At 37.1% G+C, this 26,148-nt stretch overlaps 1 protein-coding gene across 3 annotated transcripts in view; it reads right to left on the reverse strand.

Moving 5' to 3' along the window:
- The window catches only part of LOC149847608 (pentatricopeptide repeat-containing protein At5g56310-like), a 44,837-nt gene extending 32,884 nt beyond the window's left edge, over window positions 1-11,953 (reverse strand). For 2 of the 3 annotated variants that reach the window (XR_016430632.1, XM_089998476.1), the window contains exons 1-3: window positions 11,546-11,953; window positions 9,868-9,943; window positions 6,863-8,404 (exon numbers count right to left, since the gene is read on the reverse strand). Coding sequence is in view for 2 of the 3 variants with exons in the window: in XM_089998476.1 (XP_089854602.1) it covers window positions 6,894-8,404; window positions 9,868-9,943; window positions 11,546-11,839 (1,881 nt within the window). In the remaining variant the exon portion in view is untranslated. Of the gene's footprint in view, window positions 1-6,702; window positions 8,405-9,867; window positions 9,944-11,545 lie in introns of those variants that run through there. The other variant, XM_089998477.1, reaches the window with a different exon arrangement.
- Between the last annotated feature and the right edge of the window lie 14,195 nt (window positions 11,954-26,148).

Consider the following 26,148-nt stretch of genomic DNA (forward strand, 5'->3'; position numbering starts at 1 on the left):
TGTCCCCGTGTCCAAAATTTTTGAAATTGCTCTGCACCCGTGTCGCACCTGCACCCGCACCCATGTGACATACATAGGTCCTAATTAGTTTCTAAAAATTAAAAATCAGAATTAATTAAAAGTAATTAATTAATTATTAATAATTAAATATCTAGAAACATCCAGAGGGTACCTTATCCCTCTAGGAGTCTTTTTAACTCTAAATTAATTTCAATTTAAATGTAAAAGTGAATTTAAAGCTGAATTTTTGTTGGGCATGAGTTTTGGATCTGAATCTGGATTCAAGATCCAAATCCATATCCAAAATCCAATTGGATCCTAGGCTGGATCAATTCAAGATTAATATGAGTCTTGGATAGAGTCTAGATCCATATTAATTTGGATCAAATACATTTGATCCAGTTCGATCCAAATCCGAACCCGGCCTGTCGAGGCGGTCCTTTTTTTAAAAAATGCGATTTTTGAGCCAACCGCAACCCGAATTCGAAAAAGTAAAATATTGTTATGCTCAGAATTTCGAGATGCATCTAAGGATATATAACTTGAATTTCGCCTCTGAATTTTGCCCAAAAATAACCCAAATTTTGCTTGAATTTAAAGGTTAAAAATAAAGCTTTTTTCATGTTTTAAGTAGCTCGTTTAGGCCTTGTCGATGAGACCTAGGCCAAACCCAGACTCAAAAGACGTCAGCCTATATCAAGGTTTTACCGATTTTTCTTCTATACTTAGCCAAATTTTCGAAAAATCTCAAAATGACTAAGTGTGAAAATACGCGATATTACAGGGTAGAAGCAATAAAACTTTGAATTTCAAGAATTCATCACAAATGCATAATATTTGTTGAGAATAGGTGGTTTTTAGGTTAAGTTGTTCTTTATTAGAGGTTTTCTGAAATATTATTTTCATAAGGACTTAGATGTAATTTCTCTGTTTTGCCTCTCTCTATTTAATATAGAGAGAAGCCCTAATGATGTAATTAAGTTTTCTGTTTTCATGTTCAGTCGTCTCTCTCTCTCTCTCTCTCTCTCTCTCTCTCTCTCTCTCTCTCTATCTCTCTCTCTAGGGTTCGGTTCATCTTCTACATGGTATCAAAGCTCAGCCGATCGTGGGAACGTGATCGACTGTGACGTGGGAGCGTGATCGAGATATCGACTGTGACGTGGGAGCGTGATCGTGTTTTACCAGAACACAGTCGATCGTGGAGGCTTTCATGATCGTGATCAAACTTCGATCACGCTGAGTAATGTTTCTAATCAGGTCAGCAATTTAAAAAAAAAATTCTGGGCATTCTGCTGGTCGTGGATGCCTGCTGTGGGTGTCGTATCATCTGCTGGTCGTGGATGCCTGCTGTGGGTGTCGTATCTCCTCGTCCTTCTTTTTGTTTTCTCTCCTCGTGACTACCTACGCAGTTGGGAGTTTGATTGCGGTTCAGATCTTAGGAGAAAATCTAAATCAGTTCTCCTCATCTGGATTTCCTGTTGCGACCTGGTGGTGCCGAGTCTTGTTGCTGCTATGACGAGTTTTGTTTTTGGTTCATAAGTTGTCGAAGGGTATTCCTGATGGTTGGAAGTAACAGAATTTTTTTTCTGTTGTCGTGAGTGCTGAATTCTTGTCGAGGTGTGTTCCTGCTGTTTGGGAGCAACAGAAATTTTTTTTCTGTGGCCGTAAGTGTTGAGTTCTTGCAGAAGCTGATTGTGTGTGATATTTACTGGATGTCATGCCTTATATGTCGGAGAACAGCAGGTTTAGTGAACATTGTGTTTTGCGACTGCATTCTATCATGTGTGGTGATGTGTTTGGGTGCAGCAATGTTCGGGATTTCTGTGGTATCTACAGCAACTGAAATTTAGTTTTTTTTTGTGTGGGTTGGTTTATTTCAGAATATGTTTTTCAGTGACTCCCTGTTGTGTCGAGTGTTGTTTTTAAGGAAGCACGGAAGTTGAAGTTACTCTTCTGTCATGGAAAATAGCAGATGTGATTTCCTGCTGGATTGAACTTTATTTTGTGGAACAGCAGGTGTGGTTTCCTGCTGAGTTGAAGAAAAAAAAAATCTTCTTGAACACTTGTTGTTCAAGTGAGTTTTTTTTTGGTATGGCTGAAACGTCGAAAGGTGATTCCAAAATGGAACATATTGGGGGAGTATAAGGCGTTTGCCAACCCCTTCTCGTATGGCTCTTCTGTTAGGTTGAATGAAACCAACTATGCCAGGTGGTCCAGAACTTTTATGATGTCGGTATCTGGACATCGTCGAAAACATATTTTGTTGGAAGGCGAACCCATTGAGAAATTGGGAAAATATGTTACTTGGGATAAAGATAATGACATAGTTATGTCATGGATCATGAACAGTGTCGAACCCCATATTGCAGATGGATTGATCTACTATAATACAGCCAAACTAATGTGGGACAATCTTCGTGATACATACTCACAAGAAACGAATGTGAGTCGTATCCTACAAGTCGAACAGGAAATATATAACTTGCAACAGGGAGATCAGACCTTGGCCCAGTACTATGCCTCTGTCAAAGCTGCGTTTGAAAGACTTAATGCTCACCGGCCTCTGTGTTGCTCGAAGCAAAAGGATCATCAAGAACAAACCATGGTTGCTCGTTTTCTTACAGGTCTCTCTTCAGATTTTTTCTGTTGCAAAAGTTCAAATGTTGACTGCTTCAGATGTTCCCACTCTTGTTGATGCTTACAATCGTCTGAGTAGACTTGCGATATCTCTGCCACAATCTCAGCCTGTGACTCAGACATCTGCTCTTGTTGTCCCATCTAGTTATGGCCGTGGAAATATTCAGAATATCAGAGGACGAGGACGTGGACGTGGTATGGGAGGTAGAGGAAAGCTTCAATGTACATTCTGTGAAAAATCTGGACATTTAGAAGATCGTTTTTGGGATAAGCATGGTCGGCCAATCTCTTCTGCATCAAAGTCATATAACCCTAAAGCTCATGTTACTACTATTGAGGCAACAAATGCACAAGAGAATATCACTGCAAATGAAAGTAGTATCACCCTTAGTCGTGCGGAATATGATGAGTTGATTGCTCTTCGACCTTTGAGTTCCACTTCTCCTGTAGCTGGTATTGCCTATTCAACCGGGAATCATCTCCATCCGAATGATAGTAAGTGGGTTATTGACTCTGGTGCATCCAGACATTTGTGTGGAAATTCACGTGTTTTTTCAGATCTAAAGGTCATTAAGGCTCAACTTGGAGTCTCATTAGTCGATGGGAGCTCCTCCCCGGTTGTTGGTCAGGGAAATATTTCTATATCCTCCTCATTACAGTTGAAAAATGCTCTTCATGCTCCAAACTTTCCTCAAAGTTTACTTTCTGTTAGTTGCCTTATAAAAGAACAAAATTGTAGAGTAATATTTCATCCAATGGGTTGTCATTTTCAGGATTTGCTGACGGGGAAGAAGATTGGTGGAGGCTATGAAGAAAATGGAATTTACTACCTACATCATCCAATGGGTTCTGTTCATGCTGCAGTGGAACATTCATTCAGCCCTGTTCAGTGGCATCGTCGTCTTGGTCATCCTTCATTGTCAAAGCTTCGGTCGGTCTTTCTTCAGATTCCTTCCACCACATCATTTCAGTGTGAAGCATGTCAGTTGGGCAAGCATCATCGAAGTTCGTTCCCTTTGAGTCAGAGTCAGATCTAGTAATAAAGTTTTTGAACTTCTTCATGCAGATGTATGGGGTCCTAGTAAGATTCCTACTAGGACTCAGTGTCGGTATTATCTTGTTATTGTTGATGATTTCTCTAAGTTATCATGGGTATTTTTAATAAAAGAACGATCTGAAGATCCAAGTCTTATCAAATCCCTAATTCTTGAAATAAAAACTCAGTTTGAATCTATTGTCAAGATTGTTCGCACTGATAATGCTCTCGAGTTTAAATCAAAAGGTCTGTTACAATTTTACCAAGATCATGGCATCCAACCCCAAACTTCTTGTGCCTATTCATCTCAACAAAATGGGGTGGCTGAGCGAAAACATCGGCACCTCCTTGATGTTGCCAGGACCATTATGATTCAATCCAATGTTCCTGCGTTATACTGGGGTGATGCGATTACCACTGCTTGCTATCTGATCAACCGCATGCCTTCGTCTTCTGTGGGTGATCAAATTCCATTACATATCCTAAAACCTAATGCCCCACTTTTTTCTTTCTCACCAAAAATATTTGGATGTGTTTGTTTTGTCCACAAACTTGGCCCTGACCGTGATAAATTAGCCGCTCAAGCTACAAAATGCATATTTATTGGTTATCCGAAAAATCAAAAGGGCTATCGATGTTAGGATCCTATTTCTCGCCGAGAGTATGTCAGTGCGGACGTATCTTTCCTGGAATCCTCTCCATATTACTCTAGTTTCGGTTCTCCGCTGCAGGTTGATCCAGCTGAGTCTTTTCCATTACCTATACCTCCTTTTCCTTTGGAATCTGTGCCCTCCTTACCGAACCAAACTTCATCCTCTTCCAGATTTAATAATCCTCCATTGGTATATGTGCGTAGAGCTCCACTTCCGCAAGAGCCTTCATCTTCTTCTTCTCCTGAGGTAAGTTCTACTGACAATAGTGATCTTCAGGATGATGATAACAGGCCTATTGCTCTACGAAAAGGGACAAGACAATGCACCTTATATCCCATATCTCATTTTGTCTCCCATGCCAGAATTGGACATCAGATGAAGTCTTTTATTTCAGCCTTGTCTACTGAAACCATTCCTCTGAACTATCAGCAGGCAGCACTTGATAATCGCTGAAAGATGGCTATGCAAGAAGAAATGACAGCTTTGGTATCTCAGCATACCTGGGATCTAGTTGATTCCCCAGCAGATGCTGACATTGTTGGTTGTAAATGGGTATATACAATAAAGTACAAATCTGATGGTTCTATTGAAAGGTACAAGGCCAGATTAGTCACGAAAGGGTATACCCAGACATATGGAATTGACTTCTTTGAAACTTTTTCTCCTGTTGCACGGATGGGTACCATCCATCTTGTTCTCTCAGTAGCTGTTCAGAATGGCTGGAACTTGTGTCAATTAGATGTGAAAAATGCATTTCTTTATGGGGATCTCTCTGAGACCGTTTACATGCAACAACCTCCAGGTTTTGAGGTTGAGGGGGAGTGTCATAAGGTGTGCAAATTGAAAAAGGCGATTTATGGCTTGAAACAAAGTCCTCGTGCATGGTTTCAAAAGTTGTTTGAAGTGATGTCAAGCTTTGGTTTTAACAGATCAGCAGCAGATCATACACTTTTTATAAAGAAAACTAGCTCTGGCATAGTTGTTATGGTAGTATATGTGGATGACATCATTCTTACAGGAGATGATGTGAAAGCTATTGAAGCCACAAAGGCTCATCTTCACAAACACTTTGTTACAAAAGACCTTGGTTCACTCAGGTATTTTCTGGGTATAGAAGTTGCTAGAAGCCGTGAAGGGATGGTTTTGTCTCAACGGAAGTATGTTCTTGACTTATTAAAGGAAACAGGCATGTTAGAAGCTAAACCAGCAAATATTCCCATGGACCATAAAGTTCAGTTGGTTGAAGAAGGGTCAAAACCTGTTGATAGCAAACGCTATCGCTCCCTAATAGGGAAGTTACTATATGTAATTGTGACCAGACCAGATATTGCTTTAGCAGTAAGCAAAGTTAGCCAGTTCATGGACAAACCAACTGAGGTACACTGGAATGCAGCCATAATGATTCTCAGATATCTAAAATCCTCTCCTGGAAAGGGGTTACTGTTCAAGAAAGGTGGAACTCTGGAGATAGTAGCCTATTCTGATGCTGACTATGCTGGATCTGTAGTAGATAGAAAGTCTACCACAGGATTCTGTGTGTTTCTGGGAGACAACTTGATTTCATGGAGAAGTAAGAAACAAAATGTGGTTTCCAGGTCGAGTGCAAAATCAGAATATCGGGCTATGGCCCAAACAGCTGCTGAATTGATATGGGTTCGCACTGTTCTTAATGATCTCCAGGTGAAGGTTTCCTCTCCAATGACCATGATGTGTGATAACAAAGCGGCAACATATATAGCAAACAATCCTGTCTTTCATGAGAGAACAAAGCACATTGAGGTTGATTGCCACTATGTAAGAGATATGATTCAAGCTGGTCATATCACTACAAAATACCTAAAGTCTGAAGACCAAGTTGCAGATATGTTTACAAAGCCTCTTGCTAGACCAAATTTCTCCAGATGCTGTGACAAGCTGAGCATGATAGATATCTATGCTCCAGCTTGAGGGGGAGTGTTGAGAATAGGTGGTTTTTAGGTTAAGTTGTTCTTTATTAGAGGTTTTCTGAAATATTATTTTCATAAGGACTTAGATGTAATTTCTTTGTTTTGCCTCTCTCTATTTAATATAGAGAGAAGCCCTAATGATGTAATTAAGTTTTCTGTTTTCATGTTCAGCCGTCTCTCTCTCTCTCTCTCTCTCTCTCTCTCTCTCTCTCTCTCTCTCTCTCTCTCTAGGGTTCGGTTCATCTTCTACAATATTGAACAATTCTACTCCCACTAAGCATAGGTGTTGATAAAATACCTACTTATACCCCATCATGATTGATTTGCAAATTGGGGACGGAATTGCATGCATTAAGTAATTCAACTCTAATACATCATCTGGAAGAGTCATGCCACACTTTCTTTTATTTGCTTATGTTTTTCCTTTTTCACATAATTGTTTTGAAAAACCGTTATTTATGTAAACATGGATGCACCCACATAGATGGTGCTTAAACTCTCTATCTATATAACTACTACAATATTTTACAAAAAAAAATTTATTGCAAACTTCTAATCAACAGAGGATAATGAATGTTTGATTTTCGTACCTTTGAAATGTATCGGCAAAAAGAATCTAATCTACTTATTCGCCTCAACCAGGCTGAATCCAGGTAGCTTTTTTAGACCCTCAGCTCTCATAATCTTCCTTAGCCTGACCACATCCTCCCACCTGCCAGCCTCAGCATACATGTTGGACAACAACACATATACCCCATGATTGAGAGGTTCCAAACTGAGAACTTGTTCAACCACTCTCTCAGCGATCTCAATGTTACCATGCATCCTGCAAGCTCCCAGTAGTGCTCCTAGAACCACCACATCAGGTCTCACGTCCATCCCTTGAATAAGCTCCTCGGCCTCCCTCAACCGCCCCGCTCGACCTAGCAGATCAACCATGCATCCATAATGCTCAATCTTAGGCTTGATGTTGTGAACACTAACCATCGAGTCAAAAATTGCTCGACCAATGTCGACTAGCCCCGCGTGACAACAAGCAGATAGAACTCCAACAAAGGTGATGTCGTTGGGCAACACTACTTCCTTCTTCATTTTCGAATAGAAATGGAGTGAACGCTCAGCATGTCCATGCATGGCCAGACCACATATGAGGGCATTCCAGGTGGCACCATTTCTCTCAGGCATTTCGCAGAACAATTTGCATGCCATTTCAATCCTACCATTCTTTGCATACATGTCAATGAGAGCAGTGCCTAAAATCACCCCGATTTCGATTTCTTCTCGTTCTAGATAGGAGTGGACCCGTTCGCCAAGCTCCAAGTCTCCAGATTTAGCACAAGAAGAGAGCACAGAACAAAGGGTCACTTCATTGGGTTTAACCCCGGCTACTACCATTTCATCGAACAAAACCAAAGCGCTCTCTGAGCAGCAATTCTGGGCATACCCACTGATCATAGTAGTCCAAACAACTACATTTCTCTCAGGCATGTCGTTGAACAGTTGACGGGCACGCTCCAAGCTACTGCAACAAGCATACATGCGAAGTAGGGCATTGCCCACATAGACATCAGAGTTGAAGCCACATTGCAAGACGTGGGCATGGACCTGTTCACCACAAGAGAGAGCAAGGACATTGGTGCAAGCCTTGAGAAGGAAGGGGAAGGTGTGCTTACCAGGCACGATACCTTCGCTCCTCATCTGTCTATAACATGAGATGGCATTCTGTGGACTAGGGCTCGACGCGTGTGCCCTAATGATGGTATTCCACATGAAGGTGTTCGGGTAACAGGTGTGATGAAAGAGCCTTAAGGCATAGTCAAGATCCCCCGCCTCCGAGAGAGCACAAAAGGCCATGATCCTACTGACTGCGAAGTTGTCCTGAATGCGACCAGAGACGATCATTTGGGCATGTACTTGTTTTGCTTGTTTCATGCACTTGCATCGGTCCGCCATAAGGGAAAGGTGTGGGTGTCGGTGGTGCTTGGCCACTCTCCCCCCCGAATAATGTGCAAGGAAAGTAGCAGAAGCAACGAGTAGCACGAGCTCCCTTCTAATGAGACGTGAGGACCGGATTGATGTTGAACAAGGGCTGTCCATTGGTGGTGTTGGCATTTGTTCCCACACTTTCGAACCTAATACAATACTCCTTGATGTTTTCATGTAATAGAAATAAGAGAAAAATAGTATTTCCCAATAAACACTGGAAATATGTTAACACGTGTTCGATTGTGGTCCATATATGTATGACGAATTTATTTTATGAACAAGTCCATATTTTCCTACAATAGACTCTCTATATATATGTATGTATGTATGCATATACAGTAACTTAAAAGGAAAGATGAATCAAATAGCCAATAAAAACAACATAAATTTACGAGCACTTTAAATAAAAACATGTGATTTTTTATGATAAATAGCCAATAAAAACATAAATATAACGTTTAAAACATGGTATGTACGTTTCTGATGAAAATATCATGAGAAATTACCATTTTTAAATTTCAGGTAATTTCTCGTGATATTTTCATTATCTCGCAAGGATTGTCAATGTGGGCACAACATGACATTAATTTTTTTAAATTGTTTTCTAACTCTGAGGTCCGTACAAAATTTATGAGCACTTTTCAGAATTAACGAAAAGAACTGTGGGTACTTTTGGAGGGAAAAGTCCATTACAGGACACGTTGCAAGTTGCAACTTGCAGCATATTCTTGAGGATTTAACTTTTGTCCTCAAACATAAAAAATAATAGTGAAAAATGCCAAGTTTCCTTAATGAATACCGCCGGTTGTACAAGACACTATACGACAACTTTGTAGGTGGGACCAGATTACAGGGCTTGTTTTTACAACTCACTCATGACATAAGAAATGGTTTATAGAAAGAATAAATTGATGGCGTCTCCGGACTGGAAGTCAGTTTTTAAACAAAAACAAAAAAAGATGGGACTAAGGCATCAAAAACTCATACGAATGAGATGCCCAGGGTGGGCACTGCCTACCCAAACCCGATACTCAAATGGGAAAAATTTCGGGCCAGGGTGGGCATGTGCCCACCTTAGCCATAACATGGCTCTGCCACTGTATGTATGTATATATATATATAGATATATATATATATATAGATATATATATATATTTATATATATATCACCATTAACTTCAAGAAATCCCATGCTTTGGATACAAATAGAGAAATTTTCCATATTTTCATAGTGCCCCATGAAAGCCTTCATTCATCACATTCATGTTATTGCATTAACTTGATCAGCATAGTTGATGTTGGATAGGAAGAAAATCTATACACTATACTCATAATAGTATTACTCAAAAATGTCCATAAAAGCTGAAGTTTCACCAAGAAACAAATCTGAAATGGAAATTTAGAAATCCTATGTAAGATTTATTCATATTTGAAATTTATTTTTCTTGCAAAGTATTCTAAAATTAGGAATTTCATACATAAGTATGACACAATGTGGGATGAAGCAAGCATGAGAACACAGTTGACATTTAGATAACTGAAATTCTTTGCATGATGGCACGTAAGAAGAAAAAAACACAACTTCATCAAAGAAAACCAAAAAACCAACCTTTAAGAGCGAGCAAAGTTCGTAAACGAGCTAATGCTGACACACGATTCTTATGTTGAGAACGATCCCCCACAGCCTGGCATTTACAAAAGAAGCATTAGAAACTCATAATTGAACAATGGCTGAGAAACATGAAACAGATGCATAAAGTCCAAGCAAGGCAGTTTCTCTATCAACCTGGTTACCAATACCACAATGTCATTAAAGTACAACATGTACATCAGTTAATAATATGTTCTTCAATGAAGACTTATGATACATGCAAGTACTTATACCAGTTGCACAGCAAGCTGCACAGTAACATCTCCGTGCATCAGCAAAGAAAAAATAATGGCATCATAGCTAACAAGTAAAAGGAGTAACAGAGGAGAGATGGGATGATCCTAATGCTGCACAAGAAAAGAATGTGTAGTTGCCTAAATTCAAGAAAAAAGATCCAATAACATATGGGCAGATATGAACTGGAAAAATGAGCCAAACATTGAGATGAGATGGTTGAATCCAGCAGAAGAGTAACTGCATTCAAGTCACTCCTAGTTCGGTCGTTTGGGTACTTAGCAGGCAGTAACATGAGCCAAACAGATAAAATTGGGCTTGCAAGTATAGAGCACTTTGAAGCTAGAAGCCCTAGAACTACTTACAGCAAATCCAAGAGGAAAAGATAAACCAGTACAAGCCAAATTGACGTAGTACGGTACCTACAGCTATGTACATCATAATTCTAGGATGTTGTGGTTCCATACCTATGAAAATAAATATGCTGCTATTCGTGTAATAAGGGAGTGAAATTTGTCAGATTCAATTCTGAATCGTTTTACTGGGTAATCCTAAAGAATTGAGAATAGGCAAAATTACTCCGCAGACATTAAATGATGACAACTTTATCGTCAGTAAGAAACTTTTTGGTGATGAGAGAATAAGCGTACCTATTCAGTGAAAAATCACCCAGGTAATCCCAAACGGTTGATACTAAAAAATATTAAAAATTGATGACTAAATAAATAAATTTCGCACACCAAGTTCTAGAATCCAGCTCCTAGTTTGAGAGAACATGTATGTCTGCGACCCCCTCATTGAAATTGCACGGACGAGAGTGGTCATACGAAAATATGAGCAAATTGTCTCACTGCCTCATGTATTAAAACATTAAGGGAGCCGCTGCCTTCATTTAGTTGTCACAACGAGCAACCATGAAGAGAATCGGGTCTCTTAGCATGAACCACGTGACCGAGCATCTACATGGAGCTACTAAGCTGTGGGTGCGCCCGTCCACCTTAAATTCTAAGTCCCTTTGCTGCCAATGGCAACGACCTACCGACTCTATAATTGCCTAATAAGCACAGAGTAAGGAGTGCGCTTCCCATCTTAGGCATCGGCAATGATGCTATAAACAGAAAGAATCGGCCTCAAGTGTAGTACTCCCCCAACGAGCCTTGCTATTGTTGGGGCCTATCAATGGCGATTATCATCTTTGGGACAGACAATAAATCAACAGCGGAGTTTACCCCAACTCTGATCGATTCAATAAGCCACAAAATGGGAAAGGAAAGAATAATAATAATAATCAAAGAAAAAGGGTCAATCATTTGCAAGGACTACAAGATAATAACACTAGTACGTCATACATGATGATCGTTGATGAGAAGGGGAAAAGGTAGGAGAGAGACAGCAGACATGCCTGGGCTATGATGCCAGTGGGGATGTGCTTGAGCCTGACGGCACTATCCCTTTTGTTGCGATGCTGGCCGCCGGGCCCAGAGGCCTTGAAGGTGTCCATCTCGCATTGATCCATCAGCTGCTTATCCGACAACGACAGGAATCCGGAGGAGGCCTTGATTTTGGTTTTATCAGAACAACAACGCAGCGTGAAGAGGGATGGGAACGGGAAGAGGAGGTGCGTCCTGCCGCGGCTCATCATTCCGGTTAGGAACGCCGACGCGACAGCAGCATGTCTAATCTGCAACATAGCCATAACGGAGGCCAACTGATGCCCGAGGTTACGCTGATGGCGGGGCGGGCTTCCGGCTTTCCGCTTCCATCCGTAAAAAGAACATCTTACGATTCTTACCCTACAATGGACGCTAACGCCACCAGAGTTGAGCGTGCGAGGGGACGTCCCGATTATTTTCAACGTTCATATAGGAAAAATTAGGATACGACAAGGAAGCGGCTCGGCTGCTTATACATGTTGTCATGGTTCTATTCCCCTAGTGTATATATATAAATATATATATATATATAGAGAGAGAGAGAGAGAGAGACTGATTGGTAGCTACGAAATCCATAAGAACTAAACCCGTACTGAACGGCCAGCACAAAACAAAAATCAACATTTTTGATGTGTTTTTCTGCCAAAGGAGCATTAGCGACAAAATTATCACCGACTATGAGCGAAAACATGAAACACTGCTAAAAGTCATTAACGGCGCTTTTTGTCACTGATACTCCTCTCCTGCCTGCACATGAAAAATCTGTAACTCGGGGTGGAATGTTGAAGTCAGTTGGGATCAATGGTTCCATCGATGCTGAAGGAAATCTTCACTTCAAGGCACCCAAACAAAAAACGAATGAAAAAACAAGAAAAAATGGGTTCTTCATCGTTTCTGGTTCCTAATCGGACACAAGGGCCCAGGACAGCAATGGAAAAGGAGCAATTGCACCCAATCCGAACCAAGTCTCGCTATCCTTTCCACCCAGCAAGTAGGAAGAGAAGGTTCCCAATCAAAGGTTTCATGTCTTGCTAAATGGGTGATGAATTGCCAGTGCGATTAATCACCGATTTAGTACCTAAGCATTTCGTTGCTACCAATTTTTCTATATGTATAAATAGGGAAATTAGTAGTATGAAATCATAAGTGCTAAATGGGTTTTCTGCCTTTTTGGTGTGTTTTTTTTGCAGTTCTAACCCATTAATATGTCGGCCATGGTCGAGTTATGAGGAATCTACACCTGAATCATGTGTTTTGGATGAAAAAAATGATATTTAGAGCTTCAAAAATTTATAAAGATTTTGGATTGTTGATTTTTCAAACGTTATAAAAACCCACCCATGTGTCGGAATTGAACACTTCAAGAGTTGATCCCTATAAAATCAAGTACATAGATCACATTTGTACGGTCAGAATTTAATAATAAAATAAAATAAAATAAAAGTTGAAAAACTCATTTAACACGTCGTGTAACAACCCCAAACTAACCCTCGAAAAAATGTAAAATTTTTTTTTAAACAATTGTGAAAAACCTCACAAGGACTAGAGGCGCATCACAGATTTAAGATACACATTCCATCAACCATTCCAAATATACAGTCAATTAAAAACAATAAATTAAACTTTATTTATTTAATCAATAAGTCAAAAGTTTAAATTTTAAAATTGACTCCATCCAATACTACCACCAAGTCATAAGGCTTAGAGTCCTCCAAACAGAGAGTCTCACTCATCACTGAGTCTTTGTGCCTGAAAAACAGTTTTAGAAAACATGTAAGAACCGAAGTCCTCGTACAAATTTCTCTAAAAATCTAATATTAAAGAAATAATTTATCAAAACTAACTTACCATTCAAGCATTTATCAATATCATGCTAAATCAAATATTCAAGAATACATGAAACTAATGTTGAACAGTAAAGGATGCATAAATAACTTCTTAAGTTATTTATCAGAGTTGTTTTTGCATACATATCCCTATTAAATGCACACAAATTAAATTTTCACTTTTCTTTACAAACCCGCAGATACTCAAAATGGGTAATGTTCATGAAATTCAAGGTAGTTTGCACTTATAACTTAACATACAATTTATATTTTAATTACTGGGTTTCATACTTGTTATCCGACCTATATCATGAATCTTCACCATCCATCGTAACATTATAAATCTTCACTTAATGTAGGGGCATCAATGAAAAACTTCAATCATTGATGTTTTTTTCTTGATATACCAATAACTACAATTGAGTTAACAATAACATCCCCAGGCAAAGTAACTGAAAGCTCCCTAAAATCGTGGCCAGAAACATGAACCTTACATCAGGTTCTTAGGGACAACAATTGCACACAAAGTTTTAGTATCCTCATAGTCTGTCACGATTGTCATACAAGATTCTCACGCTATAAAAAGGACATCAAGGAAGAGCAATATTACATTGTTTGGTTTCTTTTATCATTTTAATTAATCACAAGTTATTTATATAAGAACAGTTATACAAATCCGCATGCAATAACAAATTTGGACTCTTACCCTAATAATTCAACACTGTAATTAATTTTAGAAAACCAATAATTTCCAAAAAACTTTTTGCAATGCATAAATAATTTCAGTAACACATGAGCAACACATGCTTCTTGCCTACATAGGCCCCACAGTGGTTCACACATAACCACTAACCAATCTCAAAAATAATTTATGTCATTACAAAATTTTAGTGAATATAAAACACACACAGGTACACAAATTTATATTTACAATGCATATTTATGACAAATAAATGAATACAATCTTTTCAAATTCAGCACGTTAGCCAAAACTCAACTTTTAGAATTGACCCGTTTTTGCATTTATTTACCTCAAACTTAGATGAATAAACAAAAACCAAATCAGACTTCACAATTTCAATAGAAATCCAATTTCGCAACATGACAATTCCCATGACCGAATTTATGCATGACTCGACTAAAATGGAAAGTCAAACATAACATGCATAACCACTTCATTGAATAAAAAACCATACATAAAACATTTTTTTTTGCATGTATTAAATGCAACATTATATATATATATAAGTTTGTAGGTCCGCACTTGTATGACCAGCAATATGCTAGCAATATGTTGTTGTCATTGCATACGCGTGGACAACAACATGCTGACAGCATGTTTGATGTCATGACATATGAACAGCCACATGCATGTGTTATTACGTGCATAAACAACACTTGTATATGACCAGCAACATATTATTGTCATGTCACATATGCAAACAGCCACATGCATGTGTTGTTACATGTATAAATAGCATATGTGTGTGTTGTTACATGTGTAAACAACATATGGGCATGTTGTTATATGTGTAAATAGCATATGAGTGTGTTGTTACATGTATAAACAACATATGCATGTGTTGTTACAAGAATAAATAACATCATGTATGATTAGCTCGAAACACAGGCATGGCTAAAGATATAAAAAAAATATGTTTTAAGCATCAAAACATCATAAATGAAAACCTACGTACATGCTGAAAATTTGTAGACACGATTAAAGATGCGAAAACATGGATTTAAGCATAAAAAATATCATGAAATATGCATACAAAAATTTTCAGACATGTTCTTGGATGCGAAAACATGGATTTAAGCATCAAGAACATTAAAAGTACATACAATATGCATGCAAAAATTTCTAGACACATTTATGAATGCAAAAATATGGATTTACGCATCAAGAACATAAAAAATACATACAATATGCATGCAATAATTTTAAGACATGTTCATGGATGCAAAAACATGTATTTAAGCATCAAAAACATCAAAAATACATGAAATGTGCATGCAAAAATATTTAGTCATGACTGGCTCTTAAACTCACATGATTTAAGACATGTTAAACCCTTATTTTATCGAAAAAAGAAAGAAACCCTTACCTTGATTCAAAAATTAGAAAAAATAAATCTAGAGAAAGAGGTGACATTTTCTTTTCCTCTCTCTCTCTCTCTCTCTCTCTCTCTCTCTAAGAGGCAATTTCTTGAGAGAGAGAGAGGTTCTCAACCTTTTTATACATAAGAGGCCTCTAGAGGGGGTGGTGTCTCTCTTCTAGAGGTTTAAGGGTAGAGTTCTACTCGTGGTAGAACTCTACCTCTAACTAACCTCTCACTTTAATTATCATTTTTTTATTAAACCTTATCATGTGGAATATTCCACACTAAGGGTAGGGGTGGGGGGACTCCCCTTCTAGAAAGCCAAGTGGAATAGAGTTTTACCCCAGATAGAACTCTACCTCATCCTTTCTTTTTAAATTTATCTTTTTGCTTTTAAAGTTTTAAATTCATTTTAGTTTTAAAAAGAGTATGGATAAATTAAGGATCTGAGTTGGATCTATGATCCAAATCCATATCCAATTCTAATTGGATCTCAACCCAGACCAAGTCATAGTCAATATGGATCCTATACTGGGTCTAGATCCATATTAGCATCAGTCCAACAGAGCGGGTCGAGTCTGATCCAAACCGAAAAGACCCAAAAATAGAGGTCAGTCAATCTAGAAAAATGCATTTTTTGAACCGACTGATATTCGATTTTGATAAAACAGATCTCCTACGAGATCTATGTTCTGAAACGGATCTAACTATGTACTTAGATCTATTTTGCTCTTGAATTTTGCATAAATTTAACTTAAATTTAACCTTAATTTTGCTCAAATTTAAAGGTTAAAAACAAATAAATTCATACATTTTTCTTAACATATATAACTCTTGTCAATGGGCTCTGGACCATGTCCAAATCGAGGCTAACATCAGCCCATATTTAAATATTTTTCATAATTTTGTTATATTAAATATAAATATTTAATTTTAAATTATATTTTTTAGCTTAAAAAATATGAAAAACTTACGAGTTATTACATCCCTACCCCCTTAAAAGAATTTTGTCCATGAAATTATAACGTAATGAATAAATGTGGGTGGTGTTCTTGCATATCGACCTCAGGCTCTCAGGTGCACTCTTCCAGCCCGTGATGTTGCCAATGCACTTTCACGAACGGAATCATCCTACTCTGAAGTATCCTCTTCTGGCAATCCACAATCTTCATCAGTCTCTCCTTCGTTGTCATATCAGATAATACTTCAACAACCTCATACTAAATAACATATAAGGGGTCTAGTACATACTTCCTCAACATCAAGATGTGAAAAACATTGTGGATTTGAAAAAGCTAAGGTGAAATTGCTACTCGGTATGCTGACTCACCAACTCACTTGAGGATTTCAAAAGGTCCAACGTATCGAGGACTATGCTTTCCCTTCTTCTCAAACCTGAACACACTCTTTGTAGGTGATATCCGAACAAACACATGATCATTGTAAACACCCCAAATTTTCACCCTCATTCAGTGTTTACACTTCATGTGTCATTGCATATCATTGTATACATTTGGCATATCATTTCATTGCATTTTATGGCATTGCATGTCATTGCATGTCATTGCATCTCATTATCGAGATCCAATACTCTTGTTTTCAAAATATTGAATCTAGATTCGAGTTTTAAAACTTTTCTTTCAAAATCAATTTCAAATATCTGGGTTTTGAATCGACATTTTGTCGTTTTCCAACCCCCAGGATCTTATATTTTGAAATTTTTTTCTCAGAAAATAATCTGGATTCATTTTAAACTCAATTTTAACTGATTTCAATCCTCAAATGAGACCCATCCAGGTGGCGTCGCTTTTGGATTCTTTTATTTATCAATTTAAAAAAAAAAAAATTAGAGTCCTAGTTAGATCAAGATTCTATCTTTTCATCTTTTTTTGAACCTTTTCAAAACTCTATTTTAATTTTAAATCAGCTATAGTCATATCCCCTATCCATTTCTGTCATTTTGGTCAAAATCCTAGAGTCCTAGTTGGATCAAGACTTTTTTTCCAAAGTCTTAGTCGGATCAGAACTCTACCTTTTACTACCATTTGTACATATTTTTGAGAAAATCTTTCAAAATCCTTCATTTTGGCCAAAATTCTAGAGTTCCAATCGAATTAGGACTCTTTCCCAGAGTCCTAATCGAATCAGGACTCTATCTCAATTTCATCCTTTATTCCTATCCTTCACTGGTTTTCAAAACCTTCTTATCTAATTTTCAAAATCTTCCATTTTAGCTAAAATTCTATAGTTCTAACTAGATCAGGACTCTATTCAAAAAGTCTCAGTTGGATCAGGACTCCGACCCTGATTTTAATTTTGAGAGGATCTTGCCAAAATCTTTTTATTTATCTTTTCAAATTTCAAAAATATTACACCTTTATCATAGAATTTCAAAATTCTGGGATTTTATCCCAGAGTCTTTATCGAATCAGGACTCTATCCAGAGTTTATTTTCTCACTTCATTTTCACTGGTTTTTAAAAACTCTGTTTAAATCTCATCATTTGCTTCTCAGAAAACCAAATAATTTCAGAGTTCTAGTAGAATTAGGACTCTTCTTCAGAGTCCTAGTCAGATCAGGACTCTGAACCGGACTTCAATTTTATCTTAGTTTTACCTGTTTTCAAGATCCTTTCATTTATTTTCTCAGAAAATCCAAAATTCTGAGAGTCCTAGTCCAATTAGGACTCTGTCCCCAGAGTCCCAGTTGGATCAGAACTCTGTTTTGATTTTAATACTAGTAGTTATAAAGAATTTATAGCCTTGATATCTCTTAAAAACTGATATATGGAAGAGTCAATTAGCCTTTAATATAGGAGAGATGCCAAATTAGATAGCCAACATTTATAGATAGAGGTCTTTGATGACAATGACGTAAAATCCATACTATTTAGTAGCGTTAATTACTTAGTTGCTCACAAAATTGAAAAAAAAGTTATTGCCTTGGGAGTTAAACAAGAAGTAGCTTGTGAATGGAATGACGAGGATCCTTCGGAGAACGTACATCTATCTCAGGCATCATCTATCATGCTTAGTCCTTGAGAAAATGTGCATCTTTGACGTACTGGCAATGAAGAACAAATAATTGATGTTGTGAACAATCAAAGAATTATTGTAGAAGATGGAGGACCATGTTGGCAAGCTAGTGCCAATGATAAATCTAGGTATAAGTTTTAATTTATGATTGAGATACAAGTATAATTATTGTATTTTTGCATATATGGTTAATCTTGAATGTTGAAAATGCAGGAACGTTGAATGCATGGATGGATTGGAAGTGATAGATACGATGAATCTTGACTTAGTTTGTGCAACCGAACAATCTATTAGTAGTAGTAGTGAAGATGATATCGATGATGATGACTATACCATTTCATTGGGAGAGGATGAAGACAGTGATGACATGGAACAAATAATGGCGGGTGAAAGCGATTCATGAATGACATTTGAGAAGTTGAAGCCTCGGTATGTTGTAGAAATTATATAAACATTTGTTAGGCATAATAATTGTTTTATGTTTTTATACTAATGAGACATTGTTGAATAGGTCCTTGTTCAATGGATTCTTGTATAATTAAGAACAATTGAAAAATCATTGAAGTGGAGACATCTCATTTATATGAGTAATTACATAACAAACCACTTAATGGTTGTGAACAACTCTAGTAGCTAACAACAAGCTCAAAGAATCAAGAAATTGCTACCGGCAAAAGGTTCAATGATCTCCAACATTGTCGTCAGTTTTTTAAAGATCATGTTATAAAAAATAACTATAAAACAAAATTTCTAAAGTGTTGCGATAACAGAGTTACTGTCGTATGCACAAGACCGATCTTACAGACTACAGTTGTTTGCCAGTGGAAGAGTCATTGCACAAAGGTGTGTGGAGCAGGGTTCTTTCAAGTGAATAAGTATCAAAGTGAGCATACATGTGGTGGATCACTGCTAAACCTTATAGTGGAAAAAGTGTTTTTCAAGTGAATTTTAGATGTTATTCATAAATGCATGCACGATAACCCGAAGATAACTTCAAGAGAAATCATGAATGACATCAGTTATGAGGAATGAGTGGAGGTCACTTATAAACAAGCATGACATGGATGAGAACAGACTAAGGGAGCACTTTATGGTTCATTTGAAGAGTCCTTCAAGATGATTCCTGTCTATTTTGATCATTTAATGAAGGCTAACCTAGGATCACTAAGGTACATTCAGACTGATAAAAAAAAATTGATTTCAGTACATGTTCTCTTTTCATCCAAGCATTGATGGGTTTTTAAAAGAATGCCCTCCAATTCTTATGGTAGATGACACATTCCTAAAAGAAAAATCCGTCAGTATATTATTGTCGACCCATGGTATGGATCCTTGTGGTGAGATATTTCTAGTAGCATTTGCAATTGTTGATAAGAGAGATTGGAGCTTATAATTATCTCTAATGGGCATGAAGGTCTCTAATATGTTGTCCCCCACACGTCTTATATGTAACATTGGATATTGCGTGAAGCATTTGACAAAGAACTTTTCTAAGAAATTTGGTTCATCACTCAATGCACTTTGATGAAGTGCACCTCAAGCAGCCACAACACAACAATGCACTTATTTTCTTTAAAAAATTTAAGAGCGAAACAAAGCCACATACAATTATGTTGCCACTAACATGCACCTGAATAGTGGGCTAACAATCACTTTTCAATGAAGAGATATGGGTGTTTAATGTTTAATATAACAAAGAACTTCAATGTGTGGATTCTTGGCATACATGATAAGCCTTTGATTCCTCTTATTAAAAAGCTTTGTCTCATGCTGATAAAACTTTTTGAGAAAAGAAATAATGATGGACAACATATGATAGGCGTTATGGTGTCGAAGGTAAAAGAAAAGTTGCAGGAACTCTCGAGGGAAGGCACAACACATACGTGTGCAAGTAGTGTATTGTCATTGAAAGCGGTATGAAGTCTGTGATTGCTCTCATAGTTATAGTGTTGATCTTCAAAATCACTTGTGCTCTGGTCAAGAGTGGCAGATTAGAGGGATTCCATGTGAATATGTGATCACATACATTTTGTATAAGGAGAATCTACCAGAAGAATATTATGACAAGTTCTTCACAGTTGAATCGTATCAAGCTGCGTATGATATATTTTCATTCTTTTTTATGGCGATCAATGTTCCACACATTGGTCCATTGACTCTTAAAATTGTCTATCCACCAAAAGTGATTCATAAAGTAGAGCAACCTAAGGTCAAGAGATGAAGAACAAAATATTAGAATGTTGTGTCATACAAGTGCAGTGTGTGTGGTGAGGTTGTCCACAATAGGCAAAAACATGAATAACAATGTTGGGTTTCACTAGAGTTGTTTAATAAATTGTTTTTTTGTATTTATCTAGTAGTTTTTTAATAAATTGCTCCAATGTCTTGTCTTTTATTTATATGTTAGGTAGAGCAAGAATGTATCAATGTACAAAACATGGTAGAAAGAAAACCAAATCTTTGTTGAGTTCATCTCAGAGCAAAAAACCAATTGTAATGCCTACGGTATAATCAATGTCTTGAGTTATGTGTGTATATTTATCCTACTATGAAGATATGTGTTTATATATAATTTAAATTGTTGATGAGAATAGGGTAATGAGAAAGGAGCAAATATGTGTGTGAAAGAGAATGAATTTGTCGAAAAAACTCTATTGGCAAGTGGTATAAGTGTTAGGTTTGACTGTTTTCATAGTTGTTCTTATGTTTATATGTAAACTTATTTAAATATGACATGATTCTAACACTTTTTTTTACTATGTAGCATCTAGCAAGATTTGTAGAAAGACTCTAAGTGGTCCACAACAAGGAAATGAAAAAAGGAATGACAATTTTCCTTGCTCCTATTTCTCTGTAAGTCAGAAAAGAGAGAATTTTTTTGTTTGTATGCCGACTAATTCAAACTAACTGGTAAACAACACTTCTTTCATATCAAATGATTGCAACTAAAGGGCAGAGAGATGGGCCAACTTTGTGACTGGAGACAGGCGACTTGTTGTAGCAACTCTTTGATGCTGACATTGTTACACAACTTTGTATACTTAAATTTCATAACGCACAATGATCTTAAACTAGATTTATGATGCAGGTCTTAATTCCTATCAACTGAGGTAGCTACCACTGGGTTCTTTGGGAAATGGATATGTATTAAAAGGTGTTCAAGTTATACAATTCTATGAGGTCCATAGACTTTGTAGACAAGAACGTCAAACAATTGGTATAAAAATATTATTTGTTTTTGCTCTATGTTGCATAAATTAGTTAACTCGCTTGTATGTTATGCGGTTTTTGCAGGTTAATTTTTTTTTGTGGTTTGACTGTAACTATTACAATGATTTGACAACTAAGGTCATGGAGGGTATTCCTCAATAGAAAATTTGGTAATGCGACACCCCAAAATTTAAAACCCAAAAATTTTGAAAATTTTTCTTTTGAATATTGACAGCGAAAACAATTTAATATTGTGTCTGGATTTAAAAATTTTGAGTGAGCCACAGGGGTGAAGTAACGCAAAGCTTTTATTAGAGTTAAAACCAAAATATTATTTACATCATTCTTGACAAAGTGTACAGAAGGTTCAAAAGTTGAGAAAATAAAATATTATAAACAAAGTCCCAAGTTGGGCCCTAGATCCTCCAAAGAGTGCTAGTCCTTAATGTTGCACCTACCCCGCTGCATTCACTAACTTGTACCTGAACAAAACTCATTAAAGGTTCAGACTTCTGACAGTCTGGTAAGTCTATACCAATTTCGGTAATTTAGATTATTAAACATATCCAAATCATTCAGATAGAGTATTTTCACCTAAAAGTAAGACAATACAAAGTAGAATTGTTTGCATAATTAGGGCATAGTTTCATTTCAGATTGTGATTCAAAAGGCCTTTGTTTCGATAATTAACCATCCATCGTGGTATGTGGGGGAAGACAATCATAGACACCTAAAGCATTCCGGGGGTATATTATTCTCAGATGTTTTAAACCTTGTTACCTCACTGTAGTGGACCCAAAGTGAGCAGTCTATGACCGAGAGAATCACCACTACAGCAGAATAAAAAATAAAATGCATCATGTACTACTGCAGTAGTTGGGGATCTATCACCTAGGACACATGGATAGCCTTGGCTCTCGATACCATACGAGTGAGTGGAAACCAATGGGACACCTCGCTCCCAAAAATCAAAACAGAATCACTCATAGTTGTACCATTTACCTTCTTTAAGGTAACATAACAAAATGGGTCTGAAGGGCTATCTTTATTACAAGGATTATTTTATGTGCCTTACATTTTATAGGCCAGAATTGGGTTCAGTAACCCAAGTACTCATTTTTAAGGTAATAATCAGAGTCTTGTATGTATACCCGACCCAATCAGTATTTGCTTTATATACATAAGCACTTCGCTAATGTGGTGCATCAATATCGTAAGTTTTGTGTGTAGACATGTTTTATTTATCAAATAGTACTTTGTTTTGTACTTTGAGAGTTTAGTTATTTCGAGCTCGCATATGAGCCAATCCTAAAATGGAAGTATGCCCTACACACTACCATGTACTTGTGACTAGGGATGCACACGAGCTAAGTTCGAGCTAAGCTTGGGCTATCTACTCAATTCAAAATTACTTTGTCCAAGCTCGGCTCGAGCTCGAAGCTAAGCTTGTTAGGCATTGCCCAAACTCGGCTCAATTCCGAGCTCAAGTCGAGCTGAGCCAAGCCGAACTTCAACAAGATCATTAAAAAAATTATAGAGGAGGGATTTGATCCCTGACCTCTTAAAAGCTAACCAAGTGACCCACCATTAAGACAAAACAAGTCTTTTGGCTATTATTACTGAAAAAATTCTATACATACTCAAACTTCTCAGCAAAAAAAGGTGCAAAAGATGGGTTTTGAAGCCTACACGTACCGAATAAAAACTAATGCCCTATACATTATAGTAGCAATGCACTTCTGGATTTATTTGCAAAGATATTATATATATTGGGTTTGCAACGAACCATGCCTTATCGAGCTCGATAGCTCGTTCATGCTTGGCTCGATAGCTCGTTCGAGCTTCATACACCTGTTCAAGCTCAGCTCATTTACCCGAGCCAAGCCCGAGTCGGCTCGGTTTAGTGTGCATCCCTACTTGTGACACTAGAAAGGTCTCTTAGAACCTTGGCCTCTTTGGGGACATAAAAATGCAGACTGTTTTGTCTGTGGGGTTCTCTAAACTTAGGGTTGTATTATTGAGTTAAGCAGAGGTGCATGTTGTTCTATGCATGCTTCAAATATTTTATCTTTTAAGAGGTGAGTATGCAAAAAGTATTATTTTATTTAAAATATAATGTATGCATCTTTAAAATATTTTATTCATAATATGATGCGTACAAAACTATTATTTTATTCGAAACAAAATATACATGCCTATATTATTTTATTCAGAGCACGATATCTACCAAACTATTGTTTTATTCAAAATCCAATATATAGTATTTTATTTGGAAAGGATGTATGCAAAATCTATTATTTGAAATACAATTATTTCTTTTAAAGTATGATATGCATATGCACCAAAAATATTATTTTATTCAAAACCCATTATGTATAGTATTGTATTCGAAAAGGATGTATGTAAAACAAGTATTCTATGATTATTTTATTTCAAATATGAGACGTACCAAAAATTCAAAATATTATTTTATTTAGAGTACCATGGATATATATATATATATATATATATATATATATATATATATATTGTAATAATTCAAACATAAGCAAGCATGTACGTCTTGAAGATATATTTAACTATTTGGAATTTACACGCATTTGGCGATAGAACTTACTTCATAGAGCACGACGATAAGAAACAAAAAATTCCCAAAAATATTGAGAGAATTTTCTTTCAGACGAAATTCTGACGTGTGATGACGAGATAAATCATGTTTTCAAAAGTAGTTTTCTGAGGTAGGTTCTATTTTAACCTAGAGCGTTGACGGAAAGCGGCGGAACCTAGTTGAGACGACAATGATAGTGATAGAATCGGGTGGATTCGCTCGAAGGGGGCGGTTAGAAAGAACCATGTCAATAAGAGGGACTCAGTTTAGTGAGTGAGGGAGAACCGGGTCAGGTCTAGGGCCATAACCGAGTTTGGTCAAAACTGAACTGGGTTCGGTGAGCTAGGTTTGTACTGGGTGCAGTCTGGGAAGGGTTCAAGTAGGGCAGATCGGGTGATGAAGATGTCAGTTAGGTGCGGGTGACTGGGTTTAGTGGTGTGTCTGACAAGGGTGTGACTGAACTAGTATTGGTCAAGTGGAAGGTAGGACCTGGTGGGTTTAGTCAAGGCACAAGACAACTCGTGTAGGTTCGGCAGGTGGGTTCGAATGGGTGCAGACCAGATGAGGAGCTAGGTGCAAGTCTAAATAGAGACAAAGGAGGTGTGCAACACCACTTGTGGTGGTGGAAGAAGGTGGCATGTGGCTGAATTAGCCACCAGCAATGGTGGTTAGTGGGAGGCAAAAGAAAGTAGAAGAACTAGTGGTGGAGTGAGAGTCGTGTGAGGGCTAGAGGGAGTGAAGTGAGTTTCAAAGGAGGGAGTAAGACCCTATTTATAGGGTAAAAAGTGAGTCTTGGTGTTGCCAAATGGCAACACACCCAGGGCATCACGTTAAGGCCTTCCTTAATACAAGTGTTGAACTAATTACGGGGCCAAAAATAGTGGGCACCCCTTGCTAGTGATTAGGTGGTCCTTGGTTTGGATCTATTGTGATCCAACCCTAGATCCAAGACCCAGCCAGTTCAGTGGTTACCACTTAGTTACATTAACTAAATCTACTTAGTTAATGTAACTAAGCTCAATCATATTTTATATATTCTTTTATGTATGCAAATTTAAACAGAGTTGACTAGGCTTAGTCAACAGGCAGATGGATGGGCATGACCTTCTAGTCATGGATCTTTCATGATATTTTAAAAATGACTATTTTACCCTCAAACTTGTTGGGTGAGTTTCGAGAGCATACAAGCTCTATTTTTGATGAAATCAAGATTGACTTTCTTAGAATTTCGATATGAATGCAACAATGTGTTTGAAACTTATAAAATATATCTTTAAAATTACATTTTTTCCTTAGAGTCATTGGGCATGTTTTGTGAGCGTATAAGCTCTGTTTTTTATGAAATCACTTGAATTCTTTTAAAAATTTTGTTGCAGTCTCAAATGTGTAATTCAAAGTTACAAAATAGGTCATTAAAAATTCATTTTTTTCTATATTTATGTTTGAGCAAAATGCTCAAAAAATTGTCGAGTATTATATGTAATTTCTTTTCATATTTGTTAACTTTTATTGTGTGTTTTGTACATGAATGTGTTCTTCATGACTTGGTATATAATTGTTACAGGTTTGATTGTGGTATATTTGTCCTCACATACATTAAATATTTGTCTAAAAACTAAGAATTTAACTTCACACATGTACATATTTTTGTCATGTTCTGTTCACTTCTTTGAGATGTAACCTAGAATTAGTTGTTTGTTAATAACCTTATTTCTCTATGAAACCATGACAGAGTCTCACAGGTGTATGATAAAACTCTATGAACACCAAAAGAAGAAGGCGTTCAAGACT

The sequence above is a fragment of the Nuphar pumila genome, chromosome 2 (assembly GCF_984573655.1).
Source record: "Nuphar pumila chromosome 2, dmNupPumi1.hap1.1, whole genome shotgun sequence".
Taxonomy (NCBI): domain Eukaryota; kingdom Viridiplantae; phylum Streptophyta; class Magnoliopsida; order Nymphaeales; family Nymphaeaceae; genus Nuphar; species Nuphar pumila.